Source organism: Tinamus guttatus, unplaced genomic scaffold, assembly GCF_059628265.1.
Source record: "Tinamus guttatus ecotype Peru unplaced genomic scaffold, ASM5962826v1 Tinamus_guttatus_pri_ptg000133l, whole genome shotgun sequence".
Classification (NCBI taxonomy): Eukaryota; Metazoa; Chordata; class Aves; order Tinamiformes; family Tinamidae; genus Tinamus; species Tinamus guttatus.
The window spans coordinates 2,764,936-2,783,082 of record NW_028288667.1 but is presented as its reverse complement, the minus strand read 5'-3'; the positions used below and the strand labels follow the sequence as shown (position 1 = coordinate 2,783,082).

The window sequence follows — 18,147 nt, the reverse complement described above, 5'->3', positions numbered from 1 at the left end:
AGAACTGAATAAAATGCCCTGCTTTTGAAGGAAATCAAATATATGTAATTTATCTGACTTACTCTTCATCATCTTTATCTTCCAGGAAGACTACAGATTACTGAATTGCCTCTAGATAAAATGGTGCACTATACAGAGCACTGTCAGGACAAATTTTCTTAAGAGTCTCCTCAATTATTTTGTTGCTGGCACAAGACTGCAGTGACAGAAATGAGTCGGAGTCTCTCCTGCTACTAGTTAGCAGCTATAAAGTAGGGTCATGCCAGTTCTCTTACAGCTGATATAGTTGAGGTGGAAGCTGCTCTCAACCTGGAATACAGCAGCACTGTTTTAAGTGCCTGGCTTGCAGTGTCCGCTGGCATTTCCCAAGAAAAAAGCTAGGCAGTCCATTATCATTCTTTTCTGAACGACCTGCCCCTGGAAATCAGTATCAATCTTTCTTCCTCTTGTCCTATCAACTAAGACCCAAGTAAAGACAAAATGGTCTACAGGAACACATTACGTGGAGATGAGTGGGCTGCGATGCTACGTGAGGACTATTTCCAACCCCCACATCATCATCTAGGTTCAGATCCCAGTCCTGCACTGCCCATACCTACCCGCACATGCTACACTGCCAGGTTTCAGGAAATGGGCCTGGCATGATTCCTGCAGGAGGAGATCACCTCAGTTCTCATAAATCAAACTGCTTGATATTCAAACATGGCCACGGTATCCTCAGATTGATTTATCTGCCACATCTCACATTGCCTCATAAGCCTGTTACCCTCTTCTCCTGCTCCAGATGAGCTCCACTTTCTAAAGCTTGAATAAACCCCATGGTCTGTCCATAAGCCAGGGGAACAGTCTTTCATTATAATTTCAGATTGTTGCAATCACAATATTGCAAGACTTAGTCATATTTTCTTAAACTTGTGTGTAAACTACAAAAATTGTAATCCATTATTCAAACAAGTGTTGGTTTCTGTATCTAAATGTACTCCTAAATGTACTGGAATACCATATTAGCCCTCTCATCTCTTCAGGCCCAACATATTCAAGAGGTTCTACTTAAACTTGATGAACAAATCAATAAGCATGTGGCTGTGCTTCAAGGAAGATGTACAGCTTTCTAACTGGAATTACTAGGGACATAACTACGCAACATGATACCATAATCCTCCTTTCCTGGTTTATACGTTTACTTATGTTTTGCATCCTATATTGGCTTAAGACATATAATTAGGTTTATTAATGAATTATTGTGCAGCAAAACAGATACAGCTATACTTATATAAGTTATATTTTTAGCCTTTTATCATTGAATTTTCATTCTATTTTTCCTGCCAGTGGCTAACTTGCTTTATTTAAAAATATAGGTGAATCTCAACAAATGAAGGCATTATATACAAGGACTGGCTGTGATTCCATTTAGGAGGGGAAATTAAAGATTGAAGGGAAAGATTGATCTCCTCTGATAACTGGGATGATATTTTTACAAAACAGCAATTAAAGGTAGAGAATTCCAGACATTCTGACAGTGAAGAAAGATGAGAACAGCAATAAAAATTAATACATGACTTTATGATTTGCAATTTTTGCAATAATATAATGCTACTACCTCATAACCCATAATTCTTAATTCTTGACCCAGTTCTGCAGTACTGCTGCCCAGGTTTGCACACAGTGCAAGGGCTGCACATTTGTATTTTTGTCTTTAACAAAAACTTCACTTTTATAATGTCAGAGCATTCTCCAATTATCCAACTTGAATCTTTATCTTGCTTTTTAAAGTATCCCCAACCTGCAATATGCCCAGATGTGCTACAGATGTGCCGTTTCATTACCTGCATTGTTAGTGAAAACACTGAAGGGAAGGAGGGAACGTGCCCCGCAGGAAGCCATCCGAGGTGGCCTTGCAGACTGACAGCAAACAAGTGATAACGGAGCTCTGCATGTGTGTTTTTGCACAAACACCTTATCCTGTATTTCTCCAGGACGTGCTTCCCTATTGCACACAGGGAGGGTAACACGCGCGACCACATTCCATTTCTTCCAAAAATCAAAGGAATATTATCTGTACTGCTTTCCATGTACCTTGTTGCCTATCCTCCGGCCCCCTGTCTTGCTGTAGACAGAAATTAGATTATCAAGAGCAAAGAATAGTAAATCGATTCTGTTTTGGTTGTCTCTTATCACCTTATTTCCCTCCATGTGTTTACAAGGTAAAAATTGCATTATTGGTGATGAGAAAACAAAAACACAGATAAAGCCGAGCTCGAGAATTTATAATATTCTCTAGAAAGGCTGCACAGGTGAAGGCTCTGCTAAGGCACCGACGTACGCGTGTTGCGACGGCCACACGAAGGAAACACTATGGAGAGCATGGAAGTGCGTGGGGACTCTCCGTCTGGAAAAGGCCACCCGCAAAGTGTCAATCCACCTGACAGACAGGTCTCGCTTCCCAAATCCTCCTGCCAGGGCCAGCACAACCTGGACCCTGCTCCCGTCCTTGCTCTAACCACTCTTTTCCGTGTCAGCTGCTATTTTCCGTCTGTGCTATCGCGCCGGCCCCTGACGGGCGAGTGTCTCCCGGGCAGCCCTGCTCCAAACTGGGCCGCAGCCCGGGGCTCCACAAAACGCGTGGCAGAAACTCGCTGCTCAAACTCACTGCTTGTCACTCCAGGCCACGGCGACGTCCGGAGCCGCCGCGACTCCAAGCGCAGCCCACCGAGCTTCCCGACCCCAGCGTCCATCGTGTCCCCGCCGCCTCCGATCCCGAGCCGGCCCCCAGGCCGGTGACACCAGCAGACATCCAGCAAGAAGTGGGGAGTCCTCAGTGATGCTCACGAGTCAGGTCCTTTCCCATTGATGCTGGTATTGGAGGGATCTACGGGGGCAGGCAGGCTGCTGTCAACTGGATAGACTTACAGCTGGGACTCTCCTGTGAAATACTGCTCCTAAAATGTCACCTCCTAATGGCACAGGGCTGTCTCTGCCACATTCACTATCATACGTGCATTCAAAACCAAACCTTTGGTTACCACACAGTCTGCAACCCGTAAATTATAAAGCAGCTCTAGTATATAACTCCCAAAATGGGCATTTCCATGCAAAAGCTTTTTGTAAGATCATACAACTGAAACTATAATGTGCGTACCTGCTTACTTAGCTAATCGGCTATTATATTAACCACACGCGTAATGGGCAATAAGATGTGCTGGCTATTTACCACGATGCTTTTTTTGATGGCAAAACTCATTACAACTAGGCTACCATAATTTCAGTAGAAACAAGAGTAATGTACCTCACCATTACCATGCTGCAGCTTGAAAATACATTAGATAATACAACTAAAAGATTTCTGTTTGAAATATGTCGGTAAATGTGGTGTTCACAGACAACACTAGAATTCACTCTTTCATCTTTTTTAGGAACAAGTATTAATTTATGTCACTAATTTATTAAAAATTATGCTTGTAAGAGCAACTCTGTTCAGATTTTAGATTTTAATTAAACAATCCTCATGCTTAAACACACCCAAAAAAGATTTTTTTCTTCTCGTAAAGATAAATGTCTGATCAGCTTAGTCTAAAACCAGCCTTGTCTGCAGTATCACTACAGCTATTGCAAAATCTCCTACCTAGAGCCAGAAACCTGGAAGGAAAGAGACAGGTGCCTTGAACTCCCTGAATTTGGTGCTGCACGGAACCTTATTTTTTCCTGCCAACTCTTATGTCAACCTTTTCCCTGAAATGGATCGTATTCATCCCCAGCGATCTAATGACTTCCACGTGGTATGGATTTTCCAGCCTGGTTAAAGAGGAGCAGCAGAGCACACGCAGCCGTACGCGTGCCGAGGCGGGAGCAACGCGAGCCCGTGTCGATCCAGCCCGTGCCCTCGGGTGGACAAGGCCGAGCGCGCTTCTCCCAGGCGGAGCAAGCAGCTTCTCATTACTGCACAGCTGGCTTTATTGCTGTTTTCCTCTACATAAATCAAGAAATCATTCTCTAAGCATATGTGCTGCTTTGCCTCCCACGGCTTCCAGATCCTTGCCAGGAATGTTACGGGTCCAAGACGGACACAAGGTCTATGTTAATGGGGGAAAAACATGGTCAAATCCCAAAAATGAATCACAGTCACGATGTGGCAAGAACAGAAGAAACAAGACACGATGGGTTCCACTGCCACAGCTTCTTTGGAAAGTAACTACTTTTCATAACTATGTTGTCACTGTATTTCCAAGACTGCACCTAAAGTGGAGCCTCATTACATCAGTCTGGTCTGTAATACCTGTCTATTTATTTTATCCCATAGCTTTTGAAACAGCCTTCAAAGACACTTGCTTAAAACAGGCTTTCCATGCACTAATTAAATGTTAACAATCCCTTGTAATGAGCAACATATTTTTCCCCCAAAATGTAAATGGCTAAGGTGGCTGATGGTGTCAGCACTAAAGCGACAGGTCATTTCTGGAGGATCCTCCATCACAAACATCAGTGAATACTAAAGTCACTGAAGGGCATCTGAAGCAGAAGCAATTTTCTCACAGTCTTGACACCTTCTAGTAAATTAGTCACTTGTCGAGGAAAATGACAGCTATGTAGCAATAAAAAAAGCTTGTAGAACTCTTCATTTATTCTTGGAAATGTTGTCTCTGTCACTGCCAAGCAAGAGCAAAATCCCCACCTTGTTTTATTCTGGAGTGCCCTAACAGGAGGGCTTTTTGCAAATCATTCCTTAATGAAGTTTAAATAATAAGCCCTAACTGCTGTTTTTCCCACACGTGTATGACTGTTGTCTGCATAAGTTAGTCCACTGAAGTCGAATGCAAAAGGAAAAGTTGCTGCAATTAGTATTATAATGTAATATCATTCCAAGATAAAGCCACGAGAACTGCAGCTTCAGAGGGCTGTCATCTCTTTGGCTATTCTGCTTATTATTCACAAACTCTGGTATCTTCAACATGTTACATGGTACCTCTGTATGCAATTTCAGAGAAAATATTCATAAAGCAAGATACTGTAAGTAGCATCTCAGAATCCCTCCTAGAGAAAGAATAAACCTTGAAAGCCATTTCAGACTTGTTTTCCCTCCACACACACTCACATTCAAAATTTAGAAGCAAGTGATATGGATTTAATGCCCTTATAATTGGCCAGATATGACAGTCATTGAAAACTGAAATCCTTTTATTTACATGACATGATATGGATGGGGGAAAAAATCTAAAAATGCATGCTTTAAAATATAGTAAGATTGATTACCTGCAATGGCAAAGGGGTAATTGCTGTTACATGGGAAAAAAAAGAAATTGGGCAAATTCATATAAATGCTCTTTGGAAAATAAGCACTTAGTGGCTAAACCAGCTGACATACTGTACACCCCAATTACAGTGCAAGCCAATTACTGTCTGGAGCGCTGCTGGTACCTGGAATGCAAACTCAGGCATAGAAAGTCTGAATATCACAGGAAAACATACATATATATATTTATATGTATATTATAGATGTATCCATAACACCCGGAGTCCTTATATTGATGGGGCAGTTTCCCCTAAAGGACTTACATAGACTCCCAGAATCACACAATATATATTTCAGTTGGAAGGGACTTCTGGAGGTTCAACGCCTGCACAAGGCAAAACTGATCTCAAAGGAAGAAAATTTAAGGTCTCTGTGGGCAATATAGGAGTCTACCTCACTACGCTGTGACCAGCTGTTATCTTCTGTTATTTCACCATGCACCTCTGAGAAGAGTCCAGCTCCATCTTCTCTCTAAGAACAGCCCTCCACCACCACCAAACACTTGAAGAACAGCCCCCTTAGCCTTCTCGAGGCTGAACAAATAATCCAGCTCCCTCAGGCTCACCTTCAAATACCCCCAAGTACCCCCTCAGGCTGGAGAATGACAGGACCACAAGCCCTGAAGTGCTGAGATCTGTGATCAGGGAAGCTCCTCCAAGATGCGTAAGCGCTCAGCCTGCTTGGCCGCAGGGCTGGTGGCACATCCACTCTCCTCACATCCTAGATGCTCTTGAAGACTTTCAGCAGCTTTCTAAAAGTTTCCCTCATTAACTACTTTTATCGATAAGATACAGACTCTCTGCAAATCTGGCAGCTTTATTTTTCAGAAGCAGCATGGTTAGAGCTAGTTTCAGAGGCTGCTTTCACTGGCTTCTCCATGGAGTTTGCTCCCCTCATTTGCAGAAAACATCCTGAAAATCTTACATTGATTTCACCCAAGGATTCATCGTCCTGAAACCCCATTCAACCTGAGTACTAACCAGCAAATTGGTTCTATCATATCATATGATTATGAAAACCAGAGCTCTAATGAAAACTCACTGTTAAATACAAAAAGTGAACCCGGCACTGAAATAATTTTTGCTTAAACCCACCATGCTATCAAATTATCTTCCCATGATTATACCCAAAACAGCAAATACCTTTCTATTTGAAGAGTTGAGAGCTGAAGAGCTCTTCATAGAGCAAAAAAATAAGCATGATACTATTCTATTACTCTTTAAATTCCGTGCGAGTAATATTAATACAAAGTTTGTGCATCTAGTGGAGCATAGAGATTATCTTCACATACAGAAGCAGGAATAAATTTTAGGACAATTTACAGAGCTCGCTTTGAAAACGTTGAGGAAAAGCTTGTGGTCAAAACCTAGTTAAAGACGTTTCCTCTTTTGAGTATTAGTTTGAAACATTTTTTTTTCTTTCAGATACAGCCCACATACTGTCAGGGCTTTTCTTTCTTTTCCTTTGTTTCCAGATTATGTAACAAATTCAGTTCATCTTAAAAGAATAGGTTCTAACCTTCTGAAGGAGTAAATTACTATGTCAAGCTTCTTTAGCTAGCATACCTATATAGTATTTTTTCAATAAAAATAACCTTTTATTAAAGGTTTTATTGGATTTCCCTGCAGCCTGACAACAGTCAAATCTCTAAGCCATCTGCTGCATCACTCCAGACTCTGATCTCACAGTCTCAATCGTGAAATTCGTCTTAACATTTCTGTTCAGATACTTTTGTTCGGATCACTGTATCTTCCAAGTGCTTAATCACACAAAAGGCAGGAGCCCAAACCCTTTCCCACACTGAACTTTTCAAATAGTCCTAAGGCAAATTTGGCCTCAAGCAAACTACTAGTAAATCCTTCTCAAATGACGAGCAAATTTCCCTTTTCATTTTGTAGCAGCAACCACGGATTACTCCATAGAGGCCCACGGGCAGTTCTTTCAAAAAGTATGTGCTTCATCTTTAGCCAGGAACAACGGGTTACTGTAATGATAACTGCATATCAAGCATATATCCCTTCCCACAATATCATGATATTGGAGCTTTGATTTCCAAAACAGCAGTACTTTCCAGAACACTTCACATCACAGTTGAAACACTTCCGTTATCTTGTTTCTAAATCAGCCACTGTGAAAGAATAAAGACCCTACTTAAATGTTTTATCCACCAAATGTTTTAAACACATGGAGACTGCGTGGAGGAATTTTACCTCTTGATTGTAAACCATGTCCGCAGGCCTTGCTGTGTCCTAGCACATCCTGTCTCACTGAATCCGGCACCAAGACACAGTGACTCCATCGATGGGTCTTCCACCTGTTAGAAGAAGAAGGTTAATTACTGAAGTGGTGAAAACTGGACGACAGCTAATCTTACAAGCAAAAACTTCAGAAATCTGAGTTACCAATGATGAGATGCTGCAGAAACCTAAGGAAAAATAGTTTTAAAAGCTAGAATTACCCCTGGTATACGCACAGCCAAGCAACACCTGGATTCGAGAATTAACCTATAGAAAACCACACTCATCCCCTGTCCACGATGTCTTTCCTCATTTTTGTAGGGCATACTTCAAAATGACATAAAAGAGCTTCAGTGGGCTTTGCAGCCTGGCTCTCCTGCAGCCTCCTCCTTGCATAGCTGATGCTTCACATGATCTGGTTTCTGCGTTATGCAGTGCAGAGTTCTGCAGAGCTGAGCGTTACCACGACTGCCGTTTTGTCACCACATTCAGTTTTGCACTGTGCTTTGAGACCATGTCCTAAAGGACGTGTGGGCTGAAGGTTTATACAGAAAGATCTAATACATTTCTATTTACTAACATTGTGCAGCAGATGGGTCATAGAATTTTAATGAACAGTGGTGAGAAATTGCCCTATTGTACTGTTTGTCTAATCAGAAATTTTTAAAGTGCATATTATTCACTGCAATGAGAGAGCCTGGAGAAAAGACAAGGTTTCTGCAATATGCATACAATTATGATAAAGACAGTTGAGTGCCTGTGGTCCCAAAATAGATTACAATGATTTTTGCATATATTCAGGGAGGAGTTCCTAGTAATACCTTTCTGAAATATTTCAAACCCAGAGGTTACCTTTTTTTAGGAGGTGTGATTACTTGTGCTTTTTTTGATGACGCCAGATCCACTGAAATCTCCAATTTAAATTGTACTTACTTGTACTATACATTTTACAAGAGGTTTATTATTCACACACTGTGATTTGCTTCTAACCTGCATTTTCCAGTTGTGTGTTATTTGCTGGTAAAAACGGTACGGGATGATCCCACAAGATTAATTTCTAGAAATTCAGAAAGCCACTGGCAAGAAATTGGTTTGAAGCTAATTCTTTTTACCTATACACTGGACAGACAGGAATATCTTCACATTCTCTTTCTTCATACAAGGTGTCTGGGCAGGCTTGTCCCCCATTGGCAGCATCTTGAATGATTATCCTGTACCGAGACTGCTTTATTGCTGTGGCATTGCCTGTAAAACAAACAGAAATTTGCCTGCCACACAGTTGGCACCCTGAGTGAATGATCTAGCTGTCTTGGTTAAAAAATGTCTTGCATTACATTTATATTTTGAGAACATGAGCCCTCTGGCTATCCAAAGAAGCAAGGGGAGCAGTACTTTGTAACAAAAGATATCACTGCCTGCTTTAGAATCACAAGCAGTTCAAGAGAAGTGCACCTGGAAGGTTTATAAATCAATAGTCTCAGAAAAAGAGAAAACAAAAAAAAGAAAAAAAAAGGCTTTTTTTACAGAACATCAAATCAGACAAGAATAAGATTTAACAACTATCTATAATAAAGAGGAAAAAAGAAACTTATCATGAAAGATTTGGTTCTTGAGAACATATTCTGGTGGTCTCAGTTGCCAGCAACTCAGCTTTTAGAGAGCCTGGAAATTATAAGCGGTAACTTCTTCACGAGAGGAGCATGAGCCAACAGAGGGTAATTTAAACTTAACATCAGTCTAATGCAAGGTCAATCCATGTAGAAACACAGTTTGCAAAGTCTGCAATAGAGCACCAGAGCACACGGGGTGCTGGAACGCAGCAGGAGCGAGGAGGAAAAGAGGGAAAAGGGGCAGGGCCAGTGTCATTCCAAGGCTAAAACAGACGGGGTGGAATGGGCTCCTTGGCTGTGCAGGGGTGGAAGTGGAGCCTGAGAGCTGGTAGAGGTGACATGCAGGGCGGTTGTGCTCTTACTGCTCCTGTGTTACCCCTTCAAAAACAGATGGCTGAACATTGAAAAGGGATCTTGATAGAACTACATAAATAACAGACCAAGAAAACATGCCTCTCAATAGTGGACATCCACAAATCTAACTTGTCCAAGAGAGAAAAATGGTGTGTAAAATAGCCCCCTTGTACGAATGTTATTTTGAAGGCTCAGGATAAAGTCAAACAGAAGATACAAATCCAGTGACTTGGTCGGCTCTAAAAGCATCAGCCCAGCAAGCTTTCGTCCTCGGCAGTGCTAACACTGAGGTGACTGCAGGGGAAGCTGGGACGTGCGGGGCACCTCATCCGGAGGGTGTCCACGGCAGCGCCTCCCCAGCAGCAGGAGCAGGAAGCCCAGGGCAATCCCCAACAGCCCAGGACACAACAGCCGCTGCGGTGGTCTGCAACCCCCTTTGGATGCCTGCTGCAGTGCCAGTAGAGCCTCACAGAGAACTTGTCCCTGAAATCCAACCCAAATCACCACTGTAGTGAATTTAGCAGATCTCTTTTTACCTTACTTCACCACACATGGAAAAAGCTGTGATCACTATCTACTGCTGAATAGCCTTTATAAAAGGTGAAGGGCTTACATCCACCCTAAGTCTTCCTTGTTCTAGACTAGGCAAAACAAGTTCTTTATAGGTCCTACTTTAACCATCTTTCACTAGTGACTGTCTTAAAATACAGTGCCCAAGGAACCCCACCTGTGGCCTCACTAGTGCAATGTACAGTAATACCTTTAATGTCTTATATATGACAAGACCATTTAAAACCAATATGAGTTTTACCATTTTAACTTGTTGACTTTCATTCATTTTGCAGTCCATTATATCTCCAGGGGTCCTTGCGACAGTACTGATGTCTTTACTTCCCATTTTATGCAATTGATTTTTCCCTCCCCAGACGTTTTGAGCAATTTCTCAAAGATTTCAACATCACTTAATATATAGCCTGCTGCATCTGCTACCTTTTCCAGCTATGTATCATCCCCAAATGTTATTATTCAAGTTCTGAGGTTGTTAAGAAAAATATCAAATAGAATTGGACCAAGAACAGTTTCTACACAACGCTCCTTGGCACATGTTCCAGTTTCCTCGGTCAAAGATCTACCACTTCCTTCACGCTCACAATAGACCAACTTCGTCATCCAGAGAAGAGCGTCGGCTGAACTCCCTGGGCAGTTTTTGTTCTCAACAAATCCACATTGTCCAGTTTATCATTTTCATATTTAAGATGTTTATAATTTGACTAATGTTTTTCCCTTCTTTTTTTTTCCCCACACAATTAAGAGCTCTGATCCATAATTTCCTTTTTTTTTTTTCTCTCTGTTGTTTTGTTATATTACTGGGTTTTGTTTAGTCCGTATCAATTTAGGGCCAATCAATGTTTAGGACCTATCAATTTCTATCCCAGCAGGCAGTCATTAAATGCCTTGGCATTGTATTATTACTTCCTTTTCTATTCATGCAGACCTACTGACATGAAAACACCTATTTTAGTGAAATCCATATTTTTAGTCCATTCCTTTCCTGCTGCAGATTGAAAGAACGGCAGCATTCTCTATGTTGCCTTTCCCTCTTTCCTCATTAAGTAATAGACATACATTTTATTTAGGTTTGTCTTATAGCTACTCTATTTATGCAATTTTTCTTATTAGTGAATATCCTCCCATAACTTACTTCGCCATCTCAATATTTTTAGGGATTACTGTAGCCCCAAATTTAGTTACACGCTTGTTTCTCATTTTTCTGAAACAAGTGAAAATCAAAAAGGAATCAGGATTCTGAACAATGCTGATGATGAGAAAAGAAAAAAACAGAGCCATGCTAGGTGTGTTCTTGGTTCTTCGTTTTTCACAGTTTGAAGCCTGAATATTCAAGTTCTCTACCGCATGCACACATTTGTTCACCTCTGCTACCATCCCTATCTACTATTGAAATAGTTTCAAGATGGGAAGCAGTGTAATTGCTCAGTCAGGCTCCAGACCTCAGAACAGTTTTTCTTGGTAGCTCCCAGATTTTCCATGCTCTGTTTGCACAGCACACATTCCCACGAGATATAGCCACCAATTCTTTGAGTTTGTTGAAGTCCATCTTTTTTAAACCTGTCTTGATGATATTGCCATTCTTTCCTTCTCCGAAGAATCATGAACTCTTGTCACTTTGAGATGATTTCCATTCAAATTATCTCCCACCATTAGACTTTTAGCCATTTCCTTTCTATTAATCAGTACCAAATCTAAATGAGCTTCCCATAGCAATTTTCTCCACCTGAAGAAACTAAATTATCCTCAACATCTACTGCACATTACTAAGACCCCATTTTCAAAATTGAATTTCCTCATTGGCTTTTCTACAGCCTTCATCACAAATGTTAATGAACATAGTTTTTATACATCGTTTGAGATTGTTATAGTCTGATTTTCCAGAGTATTAGCATTATTTAGTACTGCACTTTCAAAGCTCAACTTCAGCTGATTTCAAGTACAGATATGACTGCTTGTCCTCCTGAAAGATCAAACCCCAGGGTCTCAAGACAACCTTAACTCCTATGTCCTTGACTTTGCAACTTTGATAATGCCACTTGAGAATGTTTGGGGCGCAGGCTATTTTCTAGGATTTTAAAAGTCATCTCCCTTCCTTTCTTCAAAGAAATGCCAATCTGCCACCACAGGGACAGAAGGACAGAGACATTTAGACTATGCCATTTGAGTCTACGGGGCGACCGACAGTGCTCATCACTCACCGTGCTGGCTGCGGCACCTGGATACGCTTGTCAGATCCGTATCAGGCACTCGGAGATCGCTGTGATAGGAGCGTGTGGAAAACCCATGAATCAGGACAGTTTTAAACTTTAAAATTAGGCTTTACTTAAGTCATTGATTAAGACCACTCAATCACCACTACATACATGAAGCCGTTAGTCTGTGACATCTATATCCTAAATAGGCTGTGTAGATACAACACCACGGAGTCAGTGTTGTATTTTTTGCTCTGAGGGCTACACTTGCACCCTTGACTCCCCTGCCCATCAACTCCCACCACTTGCCCCAGGGCAATTGTCCAGGGCTCTGAAACATGAATCGCCACTGCCAGAAGAGGTACAAACTTACCACTGCGAAAAGGCTAAGACTAAGTGAGCTGGACCTATTTAGCCTGGAGAAGAGAAGACTGAGAGGAGATGTACATGCACATGTCTGATCAACATGTACAAATATCTGAAGGGAGAATGTAAAGGAAATGGGGCCAAACTCTCCTCAGTGGTGGCCAGTGACAGGACAAGGGGTAATGGGTAAAAGCTGAAACACAGGAAGTTCCATCTCCGTGTGAGGAAGAACTTCTTTCCTGTGAGGGTGACAGAGCCCTGGAACAGGCTGCCCAGAGAGGCTGTGGAGTCTCCTTCTCTGGAGATCTTCAAACCTGCCTGGATGCCACCCTGTGCCCTGTGCTCTGGGTGTCCCCGCTGGAGCAGGGGGATTGGACTATACGATCCCTAGGTCCCTTCCAACCTCAACCACTCTGTGATTTTGTGATTCTGCCTGGCTTTACTTTGCCAGAATAGCTGGGACAGCTTCTGCAGGCAGCATTCAGCTTCAGCCTCTTTGCTCTTGACTGCAGGGGACATGCACAGGCCAAGCGGCACAGGATTTGTGAGCACAGGCATGATCGAGGTCGATCCTAAAGATTTTAGGCACCAAAATCAAAGTTTTCTCCAGTAGTTTTGTGAAGACAGACCTTTTGAATGCCTAAGTCTTTAAATCTAGCCAACTCTGGTAAGGTTCTTTATGAGATAGAAAATGGCAGATCCTTGACTGAAACTGTCCAACCCAATGTAAAGGTCACTAGAATTATTTACCATGGCTAGGCTATAAATTTTTATCTACTTCTGCCCCAACTCATTCCCAAACTGCTTTAAGTCATGGGGGAAATAAATTGGAGAGTTACAGGCTAACATTTCACGTAAACTTGTTTACAGTTCTGAGCAGCAGTGAAACCCATGGCCGGCGCTGGAAGAGGAGAGGGGCTGCGGGAGCCCCGATGCACGTGGAGAAAGGGAGCCTGGAGCTCCCGCCACCTCCTCACGCAGCCTCCGGCCTCCCCAGTGCTCAGCTGCATCAGAAAGCACAAACCTTCACCTATTTGCTTACTGATTAGGTTAATACACACACACACACCTTTCTCAATAATAAAAGTCAGCTGAAAATACATATATATGTATTATATATGTATGTATTTAAGTATTCCCAGCTTTAGACCAGAGCGATCCGTCCAGATGCTGTCACTTCATGCAACGCTTGTACTTGAACCATCTGTTTTCAAGAGGGCAATGAAAAATGGCATTCATTGTGGTTTCTTTAGACTGGTAGCCACGTTTCAGCCATTCCATTTTATATCTATGCTGACAGACCAGACAGAACATCACCCATGTCAAAATCATTTACTGCCCCAGCACCCCTTGGCCACTGGGTTTGCCAGTGATGGAGAAGCTCTACCTGCTGCTCACTTCAACCATTTCACATTCGGGAACCTGTATTTTGATTCTCGTCTCAGTTTATCCTCAAAGACCAATTAAAATAGATATATTACAGGGGAGTGTGGTAGACAGTTGTCACCTTTAAGTATCCGAAATGGCAGAGAATCAATAACTTGTAACAACGTCCCTGTCCCTGACTCACCAACAGGTGTTTGAATCAATTGCACTTCTTTGGTGAATTATGTTGTCCATCCATCTGTTACTGCCCTGAGTTCACTGCTGTCTACACTCCTGAGGTGCAAGATAATCCTTTGCCAGGAGACAGCCTGTTGTGTTGTCTGATGACATTTAAATGCAAGGGAAATGTCAGCTTTTTTTTTTTTTTTACTGTTAGACAGTAAAGTTGGATGCATTTGCTCAGATAAACTACAAACAGCTTAACTGGTAAAGTTCTGTGTAAACCTGATTTAGAGACTGCATGTTTGCCTAAGCTCTGATCTTATGCTGGTACACATTTAATTTTACATTTGCCATTCAATACCTGCTCCGGCTTGATCTGCTTAGTAATTCACCATCTGTATATTGTTTTCATTAAATACAACTTTTCTATAAAAATCAAAACACTCAGCAACTCACATATGCATAGTGTTTTCACAATTTCATTATCATGCTGAGGGTTTTTTTTAAATTGTGCAAAGTAAATTAAAAAAAGAAATCTTACAATGCAGCTGTATCAATAACAGATCAGTCAAAAAGCAAACTCCCCCATCTAAGAAGCTTTAATTTAGAATTATATTAAAACGATAACACTGCCAAGATGGTTAAATAATTAATTTCTTCTCATTTTAATTGTAGACTATTATTTAATAAACAAAGTAATTTACCAGGTAATTTATTCTACTTCTTCATAGGCAGCTCATTTAAAGTCTAAAAATAAATTGCTAATTAAAACAGGATTCACTGTTTTAGAAAGCAACTAATTTTTCTGTAAAATCTAACAAGGACTATGGCAGAGCATCCACTGAGAATCTTTGAAGAGCCAGGAAGCTGCCAGCAAAAGGGCAGTATTCTGATAACTAGGGGGACTTTCATCTGAACAATTACAGAACCACACACAATTGTCACAAAAACCCAATACTAAATCATTATAAAGAAACTTTGCTAAACATCTATCATACAAAAGCTTACCAACTAGAGGAAAGAGACACTGCAAAGCACAGGAGCAACTTGCCCAACCCTCTATACTCATTGACGTTTGTCAAGAGAAATACCTTTCACATAAAATAGCAACTTTGTATATAGCAACACAATGCTGGGGACTTGGGCTTCAGGCTGTTTCGCAGCCAGGAGCAGAGAAGAAATTCCAAATAAAAGAGAGCTTGTACATCCAAATCTGTTCATTAGGAGCCAATCCCCCTTAACAGCTCGGTGTCTCCCCTATCCTGCTCTGCCTTCCCTGCAGGAAGGAATCCCCCTGATGGACAAGGCTTGCATCCCCTGTGCCCCACGGATGTGACCGCAGGAGGGGCTCGTGTATTTGTCCTTCCTTTCTCTCTTTGCTCACTAAGGTGGCAACGCTGGTCACTTCTGTTTGCCCTGGCACAGGCGTTTCCCAGCTCAGCATTGCAGACGCTGCCCAAGCCTGCCCACGGAATCCCCAAGACCCGTTAGAGCAGCGTTGCTGCCAGGAACACATGGATTAGCCACAACAAATGTCGAGAAATCCGGCAGGTTTCTGCCTAGACCTTTTAGTGCATGTCCTTCCTTCTCTGTGAAAACATGAAGTCTTTGCTTTTCAGATGTAGCCAGAAGTCTTGACAACAAAAACTGAAAAACTGCAATTTACAGTGGCACTTCCCTCAATATTAACGCAACGACATGTATTTCTACTAGAATCCCAGCGCCTGGATACATATGAAAATGTGGTTCTCTAGTAGCCCAGAGACAAGGTCTCTGCAGCTGAAGTGCAGTGCGAGATGGACAGGGCTGCAGGCGGAGGGACAGCTCCCAGGGCAGGAGCCCTCTCTACAGGAACTCAGGTGCTCAGCAGCTCTAGCAAGGTTTGCAACCACGGGGAGCACAGTAAAATCACAGGTCAGCATGGTTTATCCTAACTTAAAATGAGCTAAGATCTCTTCTAAATGGTCGTCTGTTTAAAAATAGTTCAAACATGAATGAGTTGTTTGAAAAACATGTTTAGGAATGGCTAAAGAACTTGATTATCTGATAAGACAGACCTTTTCCTCAAGACAGTTGTTACTTATCTGAGCACAATCTCAGAAGACACGGAGACTCATCTGCTCACCTGTGTATTCATTATTTAACAGCACTGTGAGCCACATGAATACTCTTGAAAACATGATATGAAAATGCCATGAATGCTATGGTTTTGACAATATTTCCTTCTCATTCTAAAGGCTTACCTGGTTGACACATCGTTGGGCAGTGAGTCCATTCGCTGAAGGGCGTAACGACACAGTCCTTCTTGCAGAGCAGAGGACACGGTCGCACCGCGTCAGGCCTGATGGATTCTGGACATCTATTAACACGGACACAGAGATACGGCAGCACCAGTCAGGAATGAGACAGCAGGAAACATCCTCCTCCGCAGAGAGCTGTCAGGCTGTGTGTGTCACAGCGAGGACCTCGCTCCTGCGCACAGCAGGCCTCACTTCTCTTCTGCACTCATGTAGCTGAACTCAATTTTGTGCACTTGCGTAGTTTGAAAAAATGTGAGGTTTGGCCCGCTGACTGAAGGCTGAATGTAACTTTCTATAGGATGCTTAAAACACGATGCTCACTGGAGCAAAAGAGCTGTATTTATTACTGAAGAAAGCAACTATTTGCAATAGTAATAAATATACATCCTGAGGTATGATAGGAACCTGCAGGCACATCTCCCGATGGAGGTCTAGATTTTTATTCGAAACGTTATACAACATGGTATAGTAATAAGAACATTGTGATTTTTTAATTAATTCTTAACTTCTAAATGATGAAAATGTAATGCACATTCTAATAAAATTTTCAGAAAGAGTTAACAATTAAAAATGCATGGGTGACAAAGGGGCAATATTTGTGGATTAGGCACATCATGCATTTCAAGTGGAGAACATGGAGAGAATCGGCTTTTTCTAATTTTTAGTAATTTTTTTGAGACGAGCTACCTGAAAATACCTAGGAACGCATGCAACTAAATGAGCACATTTAGAAAAGGAATATGCCACTAAAGCATGCTAGAAAATAAAAAAAATCTTCAAGTCATGATTCTGTGACCAAGACGGTAATCAGATACTTAGAGGTATAATTTAAAAGAAAATAAATACAAAGAGGCATTTCTTCTCATTAAGCATGATTATTCTAGAAGACAGAATTCTGTTACCTATCCAGTAAGACATGGAAAGGTTTTTCTGCACACTCCTTGGTTTTATTCAGTTTTCTTTGGCCTGCACCTTCTTCACAAAGTACCGTGTAATTTTTCTTTGTGAAATCAGGAAAACCACATAATAGGAAAAATTCAGGATGCCAACACACAGTGGTTATTTATTGACATAATACAACCTATTCCTGAAGCCGCAGCACTATAGCTGCAGCAGCTTTAAAAACCCAACACGACTTTGGATCAGCTTTCAAAAACTCTAATATAAAAGGTGCCCCTGAACAATCTGCCTCGGGTTCGGCAATTGCAGATTAGCTCTTGAGCCCAAAGGGCGCCCAACCCGCCCGGCGCTGCGGCGGCAAAGGAGACCGGGGCTCTCTTTCTCCTTCTCCCAGCCTGACTTCCATGAATATTTACTCTCCCTTTTCAATTCTGTTTCCCCTTAGACTCTCTCAAAAGTGAAGGGGACAAACAACCATTTAAACATTACACAGAACCATAAACAGTATGTTTAAGTAGGCAAAGCTACAGCATATCAATGGACACTAGCTATAAATGAATACAGGATTTCTTTGCTTTTATTTAATTAATCTCATTAACCTCAAGAATTTTAATTAACTTTACTGAAATCAACTCAGTCTGCTTATATGAACAGGATTGTTTTGAGAGCTACAATAAGAAATGAAACTCAGCTGTAAGTCTCTAGACTCATTAACAGTGCAAAAATAATTAGCAGTATCTTAATTTTTTTTATATTAGGGAAAACATCTGTGCTACTCTTTTT

General features: G+C 41.6%; 1 protein-coding gene across 1 annotated transcript in view; it reads right to left on the bottom strand.

Annotated features, from left to right (window-relative positions):
- Positions 1-18,147, bottom strand: part of THSD7B (thrombospondin type 1 domain containing 7B) — a 228,588-nt gene that overhangs the window by 110,943 nt on the left and 99,498 nt on the right. Inside the window, exons 11-13 of the mRNA XM_088521788.1 lie at positions 16,408-16,523; positions 8,637-8,769; positions 7,498-7,601 (exon numbers count right to left, since the gene is read on the bottom strand). Of these exons, the coding sequence (XP_088377914.1) occupies positions 7,498-7,601; positions 8,637-8,769; positions 16,408-16,523 (353 nt within the window). The remainder of the gene's footprint in view (positions 1-7,497; positions 7,602-8,636; positions 8,770-16,407; positions 16,524-18,147) is intronic.